The sequence below is a fragment of the Staurois parvus genome, unplaced genomic scaffold, assembly GCF_062004578.1.
Source record: "Staurois parvus isolate SC_StPar_1 unplaced genomic scaffold, SC_StPar_1.0 ptg000851l, whole genome shotgun sequence".
In the NCBI taxonomy this organism is placed as follows: Eukaryota; Metazoa; Chordata; class Amphibia; order Anura; family Ranidae; genus Staurois; species Staurois parvus.
Window position 1 is genome coordinate 149,443 of NW_028318647.1, and position 16,716 is coordinate 166,158.

Consider the following 16,716-nt stretch of genomic DNA (forward strand, 5'->3'; position numbering starts at 1 on the left):
CATTCCAGAACACGCCCCCAGCGGCGCACACCCAGCGCCGCCGGTGATCACGTGATACGGTAAACAGTGGCCTTTTACCACGTGATCAGCTGTGTCCATTACTGCTCAGGTGTCTATCCGGGACATCCGTACCTCATAGCAGTCAGACGCCATGTACTCGCCAACCCGCGCCCTTTCTGTCCGGACATCCTCGTCTTCGTCCTCCGGGACCTCGGTGAACTTCCATGCTTTTCCTTTCTTGTCTTTCGTCCTGTGGCCCCAAGAAAACAAAAACGGATCTTCATTTAAAATACAAACAAGCGTATTTATTGGCCGCCATTTTGAATAAAGACATTACTTTGAAGGTCCGGATCAGAAGGACAGAAGGGAACCGGCATTCCGTTTGGCTGCTGAGAGTGAAAAGAAGAAAAAGAAGCACCAGAAAGTCACCGAGCTACAACTTACACAGGGCTCTTGCCCCGCCCCCAAGGTGCCAGCACTGGGCTCCTAGTGGCCAAGCACCAGTGTGTGGGTGGAAGGAGAGTAGGTCACATGATCCCCATACTTGGAAGTACTCTCGTCACTCATGAACAAAGTAGTGGAGGAGCCAAGGGAAGGAGAGAAGCAAAGTTCAGGTTCACGTAACTGTCCCGTGTAACCCATCCATGTTCCCGCATTTACTGCACACTGATTGCAATCTTTCCTTTGTGACTGCTTTACATTCATGTGCTATGACCATAAGGGACCATTCACACCAGTGCTGGGACAAGCTCATCCAGAGCCCAGGGTGAAGATGGGGAATTGCGCCCCCCTCCCTGCCACGTGGAGTCCCCAATAAAGTCCCCGTTCACATCAGGTGTCCCTAATAGAGACCCCGCTTTTACATCAGGTGTCTCCAATACAGTCCCCCTTTACATCAGGTGTCCCCAGTAGAGTCCCCCTTTACATCAGGTGTCCCCAGTAGAGTCCACCTTTACATCAAGTGTCCCCAGTAGAGTCCCCCTTTATATCAAGTGTCCCAATTAGCGCCCCCCTTTACATCAGGTGTCCCCAGTAGAGTCCCCCTTTATATCAGGTGTCCCCGTTAGAGTCCCCCTTTGCATCAGGTGTCCCCATTAGAGTCCCCCTTTACATCAGGTGTCCCCATTAGAGTCCCCTTTACATCAGGTGTCCACAGTAGTGTCCCTCTTTACATCAGGTGTCCCCAGTAGAGTCCCCTTTACATCAGGTGTCCCCATTAGAGTCCCCCTTTACATCAGGTGTCCCCAGTAGTGTCCCCCTTTACATCAGGTGTCCCCATTACTGTCCCCCTTTATATCAGGTGTCCCCATTAAAGTCTCCCTTTACATCAGATGTTTCCAGTACAGTTTCCCCTACATCAGGTGTCACCAGTAGAGTCCCCCTTTATATTAGGTGTCCCCATTAGAGTCCCCCTTTATATCAGGTGTCCCCATTAGAGTCCCCCTTTACATCAGATGTTTCCAGTACAGTCCCCCTTTACATCAGGTGTCTCCAATAGAATCCCCTTTACATCGGGTGTCCACAGTAGAGTCCCCCTTTATATCAGGTGTCCCCATTAGAGTCCCCCTTTACATCAGATGTTTCCAGTACAGTCCCCCTTTACATCAGGTGTCTCCAATAAAATCCCCTTTACATCAGGTGTCTCCAGTAGACTCCCCTATAACATCGGGTGTCCTCAATGAGTCCTCTTTACATTAGGTGTTCCCAGTAGAGACCCCCTGTGCATTAGTGTCCCCAGTAGAGTCCCCACTTTACATCAGGTGTCCCCAACAGAGTCCCCGTTTACAATAGGTGTCCCCAGCAGAGTCCCCCTTTACATCAAGTATCCTCAGTAGAGTCCCCCATTACATCAGGTGTCCCCAACAGAGTCCCCCTTTATAATGGGTGTCACCAGTAAAGTCCTCCTTTACATCAGGTATCTTCAGTAGAGTCCCCCTTTACATTAGGTGTCCCCAATAGAGTCTTTTATGTCAGGTGTCCCCAATGAGTCCCCTTTACATCAGGTGTCGCCAACAGAGTCCCCCTTTACATCAGGTGTCCCCAGCAGAGTCCCTCTTTACAATAGGTGTCCCCAGCAGAGTCCCCCTTTACATTAGGTATCCTCAGTAGAGTCCCCCTTTACATCAGGTGTCCCTAATAGGTTAATGGAGAAAGGGGGTAGTGCCAGGAGTCGCAGCGCCCCCCATTTGTGATCTTTGTAAACTGTGCTCTGCGCCAATTAATTCCCGAGCAAAAAAAAAAAAAATTGCATTCTACCTGAACAAGGGATCTTTCCTGATCGATTTTCCTCCATTCTTTACCTCTAGGTGGCGCAGGAGAAGCAGAAGGATCACGCATTGTATGTACGGCTGTAGAAATAGAAGAATCGTCATACAGAACAAATGTGGGTATATATCTAGGACAGACTGTAGCAGGGGTGGACTGACAACTCACGGGGCCAATAGGGGATCATGGGGCCCCTGTGTCCTTGCCCACACTCAAAGCACACCCAAAAAAAGTCTATAAAAGGTACCAGGGGCATTTCATGGGGCCCCCTACTGACCCCGGGCCCTCGGGCAGTGCCCGAGTGCTCAAATGGTCAGTCCGCCCCTGGACTGTAGGACATGTAAACACAACACAGATGACAGCGACTACTGCACCCCTCATTTCTTTCATGGGTGTCACAGGCAGGAAGTGAGGGAACCCCCCCCCCCCAATGGAGACACAGACAAAAAAAAAATTATTTCCAAAACAAAAAAAAAAAAAGGTGTAGTCAGGCTTCAGTATATTTTAACAGCAGAGAAAACGGTCTGCTGCCCTCTGGTGGCCACAATACGGATATGAAATATCACCTAGAAAATACGACCTGAGCATGAGCCAAAAAACAACCGAATATTTTATAATAAATGTCACAAAACCAACACTAAAGACATGAAACATAAAGAGGAGAGCTTACAGATAGAACTGCCACCAGCACCCGGCCAAGCTGTGTGTAGCTGTTTTCATCCCCTGAAACCTTCCAGGACTTCTAAAACAGAAGAAAATAATTCTGATTAGGTGCTGTGATTGCGGGGAAAGAGCCCCACTGACCCTCATAACACCAAAGACTAGTCTGGCCGAAGAAGTCATCTTTTCAGGGTTAGTTATACAACGCAAGGAAACCTCGCTGCGCACCCGCTTCTGTTCTGTAGGTCCTGAGGAGAGCCATGCTGGTGTACTTGGAGAAGACTGGAAAGCTTTGGCCTGAGGGGGGCAAACCCAACCGAGTGGCCCTGTCATGGTGGGGGGCAAGGAAACCATGCATAACAAGACGTGGGCCCACAGTGATTGGTGGCCAAGGTCAAAAGTGGGGTTTACTGTGATGCTCCTTTTCACATCTAGTTACATTACAGTGAAGGAAATGCGTATTTGCTCCCCTGCTGATGCTGAATGTTCGCCCCTCACACAGAAATGATCGGTCTGAAAATCGAATGTTCGGTGTATTGTAACACTGAGAGACAGAATACAACAACAATTTCAGCATAAATGCGTCTAACAAATGATGACTGATCTGCATGTTCATGAGGGAAAGAAAGATTTGATCCCCTATCATTCAGCAGGATTTCTGGCTAACAGGTGTCTCTCATACAGGTAACAAGCTGAGATTAGAAGCAGTCTCTTAAAGGGAGTGCTGCTAATCTCATTGTGTTACCTGTATAAAAGACACCTGTCCACAGGAGCCATCAAACCATCAGATTTCAAACTCTCCACCATGGCAAAGACCAAAGAGCTGTCCAAGGATGTCAGGGACAAGATTGTAGACCTACACAAGGCTGGACTGGGCTACCAAACTATGGCCAAGCAGCTTGGTGAGAAGGTGACAACAGTTGGTGCAATCATTCACAAATGGAAGAAACACAAAACAAGTGTCAGACTCCCTAGGTCTGGTGCACCATGCAAGATCTCACCTCGTGGAGTGTCAATGATCATGAGAACAGTGAGGAATCATCCCAGAACTACACGTGAGGATCTTGTCAATGATCTCCAGGCAGCTGGGACCACAGTCACCAAGAAAACAATTGGTAACACACTACACCCACAGTTGATCCAGAGGAAGGCAAAAAAAACCCCCAGCAAAGCACGATCCAATTTGCTCCTGCAGGGGGACAAAATTCCTTCCTGATCCCCCCGAGAGGCAATCGGATATTCCCTGGATCTACCATTGTGTTTTCTTTGGGGCTGTTGGTCACATGACATTCCAGAGCCGCAAAGGAAGCTGGAGATCGGAATACCTCCTCTAAACGGAGAGATCGCAATAAATTCACAAATATGAAAGTAGTGAGTCAATGACCTCCAGGTAGAAGTAACTGAGGACTCTTACCCTGCACAGACCTCTATATGAGGCTGATCCAGACCTCCCAGTATGAAATAAACCCAATATAATGATGTACATGTGGGGGCGCTGTATAAAAAACGTCAAAAAACTTTATTAGACTCTAAAACAACCTACAGACAAATGCCACCCGTATATAATCACAGGGCCACGTGCATATAGTTGAATATACCTATGACCCATCCCGTTATCTCTCCATCCATGGAACACAAGGCCAAGGTTGTACATATTTTAGGCCCCAGGTTTGGGTTTTGCCAGCCACACCAAAGAGGAACTACAGCCGTTACTGAATAAATTGTGAGCAGGAAGGTTATTGTAGAGCTACAGTATATGATGCCTCTTCTGGAATAAAGAATTCTCGTTTGCCGGTACACGACCTTCAATTGCATGTATATTGACCTATGTGTGACCTGGAAGGGTCTACTGTGATCACATGATCAGTTCCAATATTGTAATTAAACAAAATTGTAAGAGCGGCATCTTAGTGACGTTGAAGGCTGATGTCTGGATCCAGGTCTGAACCTTTGCCTATGGTTCTTCTCACTGTACCACCAGGGATGCTGGACATCTTCCTGCTTGATTCCTTTGACAATCTTGTTTGTGTCTTGTTTCTACTGAACCTTGAACCCTTTGCTCCTACAATGAACTTCCTGATTCACAGTAAGCCATGTCTGCACTTCCTGGTTTGTCAGATTATTGTGCCAATATCTTGCGCCTTGCATTCCTGCTGCTGCCCTTACCTTTGCTACCAATCCTTATCAACCCTTGGCTTGTTCATAACTATGCTCCTGTTTGAACCAAACCTACTACTACGTGTTACCAGCCTTTGGCTTGTTTACTGGCTATGTTTCTGGCTTGATCCCTACTTGCTACTGGACCCCAGCTTGCTCACCTCCTGGTGGGGCGATCCTGAGGACCACAACCTGTTACTAACATGCAGCAAAACCCATCTCCACCATCGGTAGCTCTGGTGAATACCTGCTAGTACTGGACCCCAGCTTGCTCACCTACTGGTAGGGCGATCCTGAGGACCACAACCTGGTAATAACATGCAGCAAAACCCATCTCCACCATCGGTAGCTCTGGGGAATACCTGCTAGCACGGAACCCCAGCTTGCTCACCTCCTGGTGGGGCGATCCTGAGGACTACAACCTGGTACTAACATGCAGCAAAACCCATCTCCACCGTTGGTAGAGCTGGTGAATACCTGCTAGTACTGGACCCCAGCTTGCTCACCTCCTGGTGGGGCGATCCTGAGAACTACAACCTGGTACTAACATGCAGCAAAACCCATCTCCACCGTTGGTAGAGCTGGTGAATACCTGCTAGTACTGGACCCCAGCTTGCTCACCTACTGGTGGGGCGATCCTGAAGACCACAGCCTGGTAATAACATGCAGCAAAACCCATCTCCACCATCGGTAGAGCTGGGGAATACCTGCTAGTACTGGGCCCCAGCTTGCTCACCTCCTGGTGGGGCGATCTTGAGGACCACAACCTGGTACTAACATACAGCACAACCCATCTCCACCATTGGTAGAGCTGGGGAATACCTGCTAGTACTTGGACACCACACCTTATCACTGGTGTCGAACTGGTGGCCCACTAGCTGTTGCCAAACTACAAGTCACATGAGGCATTGCAAGATTGACAGTTACAAGCATGACTCTCAAAGGCAGAGGCATGAAGGGACTTGTAGTTTCTCAACAGATGGAGGGCCGCCAGCTTGGCACCCTTGCAAAGTTTAGATGAACCGTGTCATCTGCTAGGAGTATCTGCCGGTATATATCCTGCCAACTATGCGTGAACCTTTCTACTGCTACATCCATTGGCCCCAAACCTGATCCTAGTCCACGACAGCTGATAAAGGGTGATGGGAGGACTGGTGGCTAGGAAGCATCCCGCCAACCTTATGGCTAAACTTATGGAGGCACCCACAAACAATGAAGTCACACCAGACTTCAGCATATCCAATCTTTTTCCATCGGGCTCTGTAGGATGGCTCTGGTGAGGAACCGTCTGCAGATCATCAAATAAATGTTGAGTTCCGAAGAATCAGAAGAGCCTCCAGCTGTTGCCAAAACTACAAGTCCCATGAGGCATTGCAAGATTGACAGTTACAAGCATGACTCCCAAAGGCAGAGGCATGATGGGACTCAACAGCTGGAGGGCACCCATGCAAAGTTTAGATGAACCCGTGTCATCTGCTAGGAGTATCTGCCGGATACAGCCATTAGCCCCAAACCCGATCCTAGTCCACAACAGCTGATAAAGGGTGATGGGAGGATTGGTGGCTAGGAAGCATCCCGCCAACCTTATGGCTAATTTATGGAGGAACCATCAACCAATGAAGTCACAGAGAGATCTTTTTTCATCGGGCTCTGTAGGATAGCTCTGGTGAGGAACTGTCTGCCGATCATCAAATAAATGTTGAGATCTGAAGAATCAGAAGAGCCAAACCCACCTACCCCCACCCCATTCTTACCTTTAGGAAACAGATCAAACAGCCAATCAGTGGGTAGATGGGGATAAATAAGGAGAACAGGTCGTGGCAGATGGTAAATATCAAATCGTTCCCAATAACCGAGGCAAGCTCAACCGCGGTGATGGTGATCAGACACATCTGAAGGATGGAGAAGAAGGAAGGGAAAGTGACTAATGGGGCAAAAATATACTATCATTTATAACGAGAATTACCTGAACTGTAACCAAAGCGTTTCAAACCTAAAAATAAAGTAAATTATTACTTCTAGTACGGTAGGTAGAAAGTTTGGGCAACTAGATGCACCTTCACCGAGTTTTTTATACTCCTCAGATGCCCAAAAGCTGGACTATTTCCATCATCAAAGCTATGACAATTCCAGAGCTTTCCTGCTCCTTTCTGTCCCCACACTCCTACTGGCCCATCACTTTGTTTGGCTGTCTGACTGGCCAATAGGAATGTATGGAAACAGGAAGGGGCAGGATGATTTTACACTGCCAGTAAGTGAGTGTCCCAAGTATCCAGGTAGGTAGGTTCAATATGTGTGGGCACCTCACAAACAGGTATTTATCCCAAAAGTTCCTTTACAGTCCCAACCTTAGCCTTTTTCTAAATGTTCTTATATATAGTGTGGAAATCCTCGGTACGTGAAATCTATCAGCAAAAATAAAATGTAAAAAAAAAAAAAAAAAGAGTTGTAGACTCAACATCACTAACCATTGAGGTGGGAAGGTGTACCTAAATATAAACTGTCAAATATTAGAAGCCAAGATATTCTTTTACCTAATTATCGAAATATCAATAAATGTACACAATATATAGGTAAAAATTGACTTTGGGCAAGTATTTAACATTAAAATTTTAAATTAAAATTTTTAAACGGAATTTTGTTAAAAATTTACTTTGGGCAAGTGTTTAAAATTAACATTTTAAATTTTAAACGGAATTTTGTTAAAAATGGACTTTGGGCAAGTGTTTAAAATTAAAATGTGAAATGAAACATTGTAAACTGAATTTATGTACCTCTATTGCTATTTGCATCATTAAATTATAGAATGCCTTCGATTCTAATACTTGCCAGTCTATATATTTAGACATTTTAATTTTAAACACTTGCCCAAAGTCCATTTTTAACAAAATTCAGTTTAAAAATGTTAATTTAACATTTTCATGTTAAATACTTGCCCAAAGTCGATTTTTACCTATATATTGTGTACATTTGTTAATATTTCAATAATTAGGTTAAAGAATATCTTGGCTTTCAATATTTGGCAGTTTATCTTTAGACACACCTTCCCTCTTTTCTTGACAAGATTAGTGGCGTTGAGTCTACAACTCCTTTTTTTTTTTACATTTTGTTTTCTTTGATACATCTCACAGACAGTCACTTTATTTAGACCTCCTGTAGAAAACACAGAATCACTTTCATCAATAATTCACATAGGAAAAATATTTATTTTTTTTATTAACAATGGAATGAATCAAATGGCCACCACTTGGCTTCACCGGCCACCAAAGAGAATCCATTGTAACCTGCTTCCAAAATAAAGGCAGTAAAAGCTGCCAAGCAGGAAGCAGATCCTGAGTAATGAGCAGATATGGTTTGCCCCATGTCCATATACAGAATAATTACACTCTGTGCAAAGATACAATAAAAAAAAAACCATTACGGGTCCCATTCACACGGGCGTTCCGGTTTTTTCTCATCAGTTCAGTCATGTTTTTTCATAGAAAAAATGGATGAGTTTACATCCGTTTTTTCATCCGTGTTTTTATCCATTTAACATCGACTTACATCTGTTTTTCAGTCTGTTTACATCCTTTTTTGGTCCGTTTTCATCCATTGACATCTGTTTTTCGTCCGTTCTGGGGTTTTTTGGCAGAAGAAAAATAGGGTTTTCTTCCTTTCAAAAAAACCCGGATGTTAACAAATGCAGACATTAATGAATGTAAAAAGATGATCATCCTCTCGTCCATAGAAATACATGGGTGTTCGTTTTTCATCCGTAAATGGACAGAAGAAAAACAGACATACGGAACGCTCGGGTGAAAGGGGCCTAACACAGTCTGGCAACATTATTAAAATCTAGCTGATCACTTAAAAATGATTGTAAATTATTATTATTATACAGTATTTATATAGCGCCAAAGGGTATGCTCAGCGCTGTACAGTAGCGGGGGGGGGACAGAACATGAGACAAGACAGTAACAATACAATACATGAGGGGTTCGAGGGCCCTGCTCTTTTGAGCTTACAATCCCTTGAAAATAATTGATCTTCGTTGATCTTAAAAATGACTGAAAATATTTATTCCCTTGAAAATTATTGATCTTCTTTGATCTTAAAAATGATTGAAAATATTGAAAATGATTGATCGTCATTGATCTTAAAAATGATTGAAAATATTGAAAATGATTGATCTTCATCGATCTTAAAAATTATTGAAAATTTTTATTCCCTTGAAAATGATTGATCTTCATTGATCTTAAAAATGATTGAAAATATTGAAAAATGATTGATCTTCATTGATCTTAAAAATGATTGAAAATATTGAAAATGATTGATCTTAAAAATGATTGAAAATATTTATTCCCTTGAAAATGATTGATCTTCATTGATCTTAAAAATGATTGAAAATATTGAAAATGATTGATCTTCATTGATCTTAAAAATGATTGAAAATATTGAAAATGATTGATCTTCATTGATCTTAAAAATGATTGAAAATATTTATTCCCTTGAAAATGATTGATCTACTTTGATCTTAAAAATGATTGATCTTCATTGATCTTAAAAATGATTGAAAATATTTATTCGCTTGAAAATGATTGATCTTCTTTGATCTTAAAAATTATTGAAAATATTGAAAATTATTGATCTTCATTGATCTTAAAAATGATTGAAAATATTGAAAATGATTGATCTTAAAAATGATTGAAAATATTGAAAATGATTGATCTTAAAAATGATTGAAAATATTGAAAATGATTGATCTTAAAAATGATTGAAAATATTGAAAATGATTGATCTTAAAAATTATTGAAAATATTTATTCCCTTGAAGGCACCTAGCCATCGCACATTGTACATACCATAGAAAAGAAAATGGACCACCACTGCCGGGTGTCACTGATGACTTTGTACGTAAAAGAAGCCACATAGGTTAGCAGCACCGTCGCGGGAATGTAGCCGATCATACAGAAGACCTGAAATAGAAAGCATTGCTTGACTCACAATAAATTCCTTTTCTCCAATATTCTTTGAGGGACACAACTCGCCCCTCGTGGGCGGACTCTTTTTGGCTGCCCTATTGTCATAGTTTTTTGGTTTTGCTGGCCACAGACATGGTAAATCTTAGTTTATTTCATTCACATACAGTACAATTTACCAGCAATTGCATAAATGATCGAAAATTAATCACCAGAAACTAAAATGTATGTAGGAGTTTAATCGACTGCCAGAACTCGGTCAATAGCGATCTCTAAACTGGGCCTGTATTGATCGCAGGTGCCTTCGGTTCATGAAATTGTTTTCCGATTCCCACATATAATTTTAGGCAGCACCAACATTCCTGTCTATGGTATAGAATTAATGACAGCTTAAATAAAGTCTATTGAAATAAAAGGAAAATTGCAATCAAACTGAAATGGAAAGGAGAAATCCCTAGGACAACCTTCGGCTACGTGTACCCTGGAAATATTTTTGGATAGCGTCACGAAAAAAAAAAACAACAATAAAGTGAAAAACATAAAAAAATATAAAAATCACAGCTGCAAACCTAACTTATATAATAGTACACCAACAGGGTGCGCTTAAACTCCAATGTGAACCAAATTAAATTAGTGACCAAAAATATTAAATATAAAATATGAAGTCCAAATAGTAATATTGTGTTGCAGTGAAGAAAAACTTCTTAGTGTCCAACAAATTTCATCATGTGCCAACCCCCCACTAAATGAACTAAATGAACTCACCAGAGCAATATGCTGATCAAATTATAAATCAGAATAAGCGCGTTCTGCTCTGGGAGCAATACTCTGCGGGAGGATGAAACAGCACTGAAGCTAGTATCCGTATATTCAAGGAGCAATACTCTGCAGGGAATACTCGGCAATATAGATCCACTCCTTTAACCACCTCCCATCCAGTCGTTGTATATAAACGGCTGGACGGTGGCAGTGCAGGGTCAGGTGGCCATTTATAAATGGCCTCCCTGCACCCTGCTTTTGTGCGCTCCCTGGGAACGCGCAGCACCACGATCCAGGGCCCGCTGTGTCCTCCAGACACAGTGAAACACCGATCGTCGGACGGGACCTCTGTACGAGGTCCCGATCATGTGATCAGTGATTGGCCAATCAGTGATCACATGCAAAGTAGTAAGCAAGATGTCACTTGTGACTTATTTGGTGGTGGATTGGCACACGGTGAAATTTGTTGGACACTAAGAAGTTTTTCTTCTCTGCAACACAATGTTACTATTTGGACTTTTATATTTTATATTTAATATTTTTGGTCACTAATTATATTTGGTTCACATTGGAGTTTAAGCGCACCCTGTTGGTTTACTATTACGTGTCCCCTGGAACTGCCGTAGATGGTGACTCTACGGTAACTCAGAAAAATGCCACACATGGCAAAAACACGATACCGCATTTAGTGCTTGGAGGTTTATTCATTTCCTTGGCCAGAGAACTTGCTAATTAAATTAATTATTGCCCAAGCGCTAAACGCCGCAAGCGCCTAGCCATGGGTTTTAGCCGCATTTGGCGTTTTTTGGCCAAAACATTCCTCTCCAGATTGCAATTCTTCTGCGCTCAGGAGAGGGAGGTTTAAAGGAGACGTACAGCCAAGAGGACGAGAAATACGGAAGCTCACCAAGGTGACGAAGGTCCCGGCATAAAGTGAAATTCCCTTATTGCAGATGAACAAAATTCCCAGCATGATGGAGAGGATCAGCAGAAAAAAAATCATGTCCACCGAAGCTTGTCCGACCCAATAAGCAGACTGGTAGAGTCCCGACATCTTCAGCTGGGTGTAGGACTTCACCTGGTGTAGGGAATGAGATGGACAAGTAATATCGATCCACCAACTGCTGGTGTACAATGGATATAGACTTCAGGTATCAACAGATACAACAAAAAAAAAAAAACATTAGGAAATGGAAGTTGGGAGGCGAGACTAAACATCCTTCCCATCACAAGAAATGTAGCCACCCTGGGATAAGCAGAGGTGACTAGAAAATTAGGTTCAGCCACTTGGCTCTACTCTAAGCTCAGGGTTGCTGCCAATGGGGGTCACTGGAACGTGGGGAAATTGGCAAGGAACCTGTAAAATGTATGAATAATTATGTCCCCTCTGGCCAACCACTAGGAGGTTTATTGACAGCGGAGCATGCCGGGGAAGGATATAAATAATTGAGGAGTGGCCTGGGGTTCTGGGGAGGTGTGTGCAGTAGACCTGTGCTGACTAGGCCAGAAACCCGTTTGGGGCTAAGATAGAATCCTCAAGCTGCCCTGCCTGGTCGAGGAGTGTACTGCACTCAAGGTGGGGAACCAGGGAGAGAAGTCCTACTGGAAGGTGAAGGAGTCTGCCCTCTCTTGGATGGAGGAGGAGTGTGGCGGAGTGTGGAATCCATGTGCTGGAGGTATCTCAAGCCCTAACCCTCTCTCTATGCGAGCTGCCGGAATAAACACTAGACATGTGCGGTTCATTTAGAATTTAAAATCAAAAGTGGAAAACTGAATGACTTTCAAATCAACGATGAGAGAATCGTGCCAGAAATATAAATGAAAAAAAAGAAATGAGCGTGGGCCGTGATCTGGAAAGAAAAGAAAATTCTTGGCCACGAAAATTCTTTTCTGTAGCAACATGGGGTGAAATTGAAGGCTTGGGTGGTTCAATTTCAAAAACAATGGTGGCGCCGTCGGATTACAAAATGCATGAAATTTCTGATTTTCTAAAGAAAATTCGTTTGGAATTTGATCCACGTATGGCCTGCATTATTGAATCGATCTGAAAAAAAAAAGAAACACATTTTTTTTGTTCTGCGCATGTCTAAAAAAAAACTTGGAAACAACTAAAGTGACTGGTGCTGTTGCATTCCTCCACTGCGGCCATGGATCCGCCCTGGAGTAATGTCAGCCCGCCCCTGCACTGGGGGTTTTCCCTCCCCCGATTAGGATGGAGTCGCTACATTTTATTTGGCTGAATCGTTTAATAAGGGAAAAGTAACAGGTTGACTCCATTGCTCTTCTAGTCGTCTTCTGTTCGCTCTGTTTGCCGTCTTGAGGAGCAAAAACCTCCTGTGAGCTCTAAGTCCCTCTGCTTGGAGCTTACACGGGGAGAAGGACGCTCCCTCTGACCCCATGTGACAGTCCTGGAGTCTGGCAATTGGTTCTGAGCACTGCATTATGGGACGGCCTCTCCAGACAGAGTCACATGCTCTTCATACCCAAACTACCGGTCAATTCTCTTCGCTTGGGAGTGGCATGTGATTGGACATAGAAACCATGGGGCCCCGTACAGTCAACCTGAGAGGAGCCCTTCAAATGAACACAGTTTACTATGCTTCACTTATGAATGAACACAGTGAGTACTGATCACTCATTGTGTTCATTCATGAAAGGAAGGGGCTGGTACATGTGACATATTTACCGGACCCCTCCCCCAGTCTCCATCCTGAAGGATCCTATTGTGTGCTTCCAGCTGCCGGTGGGAAGGAGAAGAGGGAACCCGGCAGCACTGAGGGGGAGGTCACACAGGGGGGCTTGGGCAGCATTGAGAAATGATTGGTGCACAGGGAGAGTGATGGGGGGAAATTACTGGAACCAATCCCCTGTTTGGCTCTCTATGCCACAGCTGAAACCCAGCGGGAGGGGGAGGAGAAGAAGCCGGCTTTCAGCTGCGGCAGAGAGAGCCATACAGGGGATCGGTTCCAGTAACTGCACCCCTGCCATGCCGATCACCCTCCCTGCCCACATCGGATTCACCCAGTTGCCTGAGCCCCCCTGCTGGCCAGGGCCCCTTACAGGAGGACCGGTGGTACCCCCTTATTCACGAACCAAGACGTAAGGTGAGTAAGGGTGAGCATGCCTTCTCTACTGTTTCTGGAGATGGAGAATGGTGGGAAATTGGCATCTTGTCCACCAAGCCAGCCCTGTGTAGACCTACTGAAGGAGCAACGTCACCCCCCAGGCTGTGGGCAGCATGGCATGGAGGGTCTGTTGGGGGTGAACGCTGGATGTACGGCGTTCCTGCACTTACCTTGTGGTTGTAGATGTTCTCCATGGCAAAATAAGGCAACATCCCAGCAGCTAAAATTCCCAGATAAATGACCAGGAAGTACAGAGTGATCTTGAATGATACATCCAGGTATTCCTGAAGACATAAAGGATACAATTATTGGGTGTGATTGGCTCTGATGGACGGGAGAAACTCCCTCTCTCCAATACATGCACACGGGGCTTATTTCATGGAGAGAATAGTAACCTTTTCATTGCTGAGCTCCATGGTCATACAAACCCTCCGAGGTGAAGCTCCATTGTTGGGTTTCTAAAGAGAAGACCTGGCAGGTGCTGCCTACCTTCAGACTGTCTCTCTCTGACTGATGCTCTACAAGGCCCTCTGAACAGAGGAGGGGGAAGTTTAAGGGGAGGAGTCATTTCTTGACTCATGTACTTCTATCTGTGAGTTCCTGGATGGGCCCAACTGCTGTGCCAACTATCTGGCATTCCCACCATCCATGGATTTTTTTAGAGGTCTCCTAACGAGGGAGCTTGGACACACAAAGGCGGGATCATCCAAAGCAGGTGGACAGAAGTAGAGCCACAAATTATGGCAGGGAGCTTTTGATTTTGGCCACTCAGCAGTGATAGGCCCCCCCCCGTTTGGTTTGTGGTTGAACATTTGAACCTAATGAACGTTCAACCGTGAACTTTGAACCGTGAACCTCGAACCGCCCCGGTTTGTTTTTATTTTGGCATGGAGGTTCCCCTCAAAATTCATACCAGACCCGGAGGATGGTTTTTTTTGCTACTTTTTTCATTGCCGGCAATTCTTTTTACATTCAGTTGTCAGTGGGGAACCCCGCTGACAGCAGAAACATGGTCCCAATTGTCCCAAAAAAGAAATTGTCCCAATTCACTAAGCGGTATCTTACGCCATCCGGGTATGTGGTAAGATCACACACAGCATTTTTCCAAAAAAAACCTCGGCATTTACTAAAACATGTTATTTAGTCATGTGGTATTTTAGTAGTGAAACCCAAGCTTTAATGTTTCTGCTGTCAGCGGGGTTCCCCACTGACAGCTGAATGTAAAAAGAATTGCCGGCAATTAAAAATGTAGCAAAAAAACGTCCTTCGGGTCTGATATGAATTTTGAGGGGAAGCCCCACACCAAAATAAAAAAAAATGGCATGGGGGTCCCCCCCCCAAATCCATACCAGACCCTTATCTGTCATTTTTTACACTTTTTTTTTTATGTCAATGAGCAGTGGTACCACGTACCCCATACTCATTTACGGGGGGGGGGGGCAAGATTTGGGGGCTCTCTTGTTAAAAGGGGGCTTCCAGATTCCGTCTGCTGACCCCCACAACCATTGGCCACATTTAGGGGGTCTTATCGGCCCCAAAGCACCCCCACATATTGAGGGCATGTGGCCAAGTATTGTACAGGAGGGGGGGTGCTCATTCACCCCCCCCTTTCCTAACGTGCTGGGCTGAATGCTCGGAAAAGGGTGTGGATTTTGGGGGATACCCCCACGCCATTTTATTTTTTTTAGATTTTGGTCCATACCAGACCTTTATCCAAGCATGCAGCCCGGCAGGTTAGGAAAGGGAGGGGGGTAAACAAGCAACCCCCACCTCCTGAACCATACCAGGCCACGTGCCCTCAACATGGGGGGGTTTCTTTGGGGCTGGGGGGCTCCACCCCAAAGTACTTTGTTCCCATGTTGATGAGGACAAGGGCCTCTTCCCCCCAACCCTGGCCTGTGGTTGTTGGGGTCTGCAGGCGAGGGGGGGCGCTTATCGAAATCTGGAACCCCCCTTTAACAAGATAGCCCCCATATCTTGCCCCCCCCCCATGTGAATGAGTATGGGGTACATGGTACCACTACCCATTCACAAAAAAAAGAGACAGCCTTTGACAAGTATTTTATTAAAACAACAAAAATTTTAAAAAATGTCCCCAAAAGTACATCCAACATCAATCACGATGCCCGCCGCCATCACTGGCCCGAAAAAAGAAAAAAGGCTGCGCTCTGGACGCTGGCTCCTGCCTGAACGTTTGTACACATCTAAGGGGCAGGGCCACCCAGTGACATCAACCGGGTGACCCCGCCCTTTTGTGACATCACTGACCCAGCATGCCCCAGTCAATGGCGTCACATAGGGGTGGGGGGGTACAATTGTGCTGTGATTGGCTAAGGTATTGCACCTGACCTGACCTGTGGTCAAGCGCATTGCTTTGGCCAATCACAATGCACTGCCAGGGCTCAGTGCATTGTGGGGTGCAGCAGGCGAATAGCCCACCGAACACCCTTACCGATCGTGTGTTCGCCGAACACATGGATGACCGATGTTTGAGTCGAATTTATGTTGGACCCGAACCAGGGGCTTACTGACAACTCATGGGGCCCCCGGGCAATAGGGGATCATGGGGACCCCGTGTCCTCGCCCGCACCTAAAAAAGCCTATGAAAAAAAACAATGAAAGGTACCAGGGCAGGGGCGGGCTGACAACTCATGGGGCCGACGGGCAATAGGGGATCATGGGGCCCCTGTGTCCTTGCCCACACTCAAAGCACACCCAAAAAAGCCTATAAAAAAGGTACCGGGGCATTTCATGGGGCCCTCTACTGACCCCGGGCCCTCGGGCACTGCC

At 45.1% G+C, this 16,716-nt stretch overlaps 1 protein-coding gene across 3 annotated transcripts in view; it reads right to left on the reverse strand.

Moving 5' to 3' along the window:
- The window catches only part of ABCA5 (ATP binding cassette subfamily A member 5), a 136,551-nt gene that overhangs the window by 23,177 nt on the left and 96,658 nt on the right, over positions 1-16,716 (reverse strand). For all 3 annotated transcript variants that reach the window (XR_016306666.1, XR_016306665.1, XM_089655587.1), the window contains exons 23-29: positions 14,097-14,210; positions 11,709-11,879; positions 9,926-10,039; positions 6,837-6,974; positions 2,936-3,007; positions 2,257-2,348; positions 133-250 (exon numbers count right to left, since the gene is read on the reverse strand). Coding sequence is in view for 1 of the 3 variants with exons in the window: in XM_089655587.1 (XP_089511713.1) it covers positions 133-250; positions 2,257-2,348; positions 2,936-3,007; positions 6,837-6,974; positions 9,926-10,039; positions 11,709-11,879; positions 14,097-14,210 (819 nt within the window). In the remaining 2 variants the exon portion in view is untranslated. The remainder of the gene's footprint in view (positions 1-132; positions 251-2,256; positions 2,349-2,935; positions 3,008-6,836; positions 6,975-9,925; positions 10,040-11,708; positions 11,880-14,096; positions 14,211-16,716) is intronic.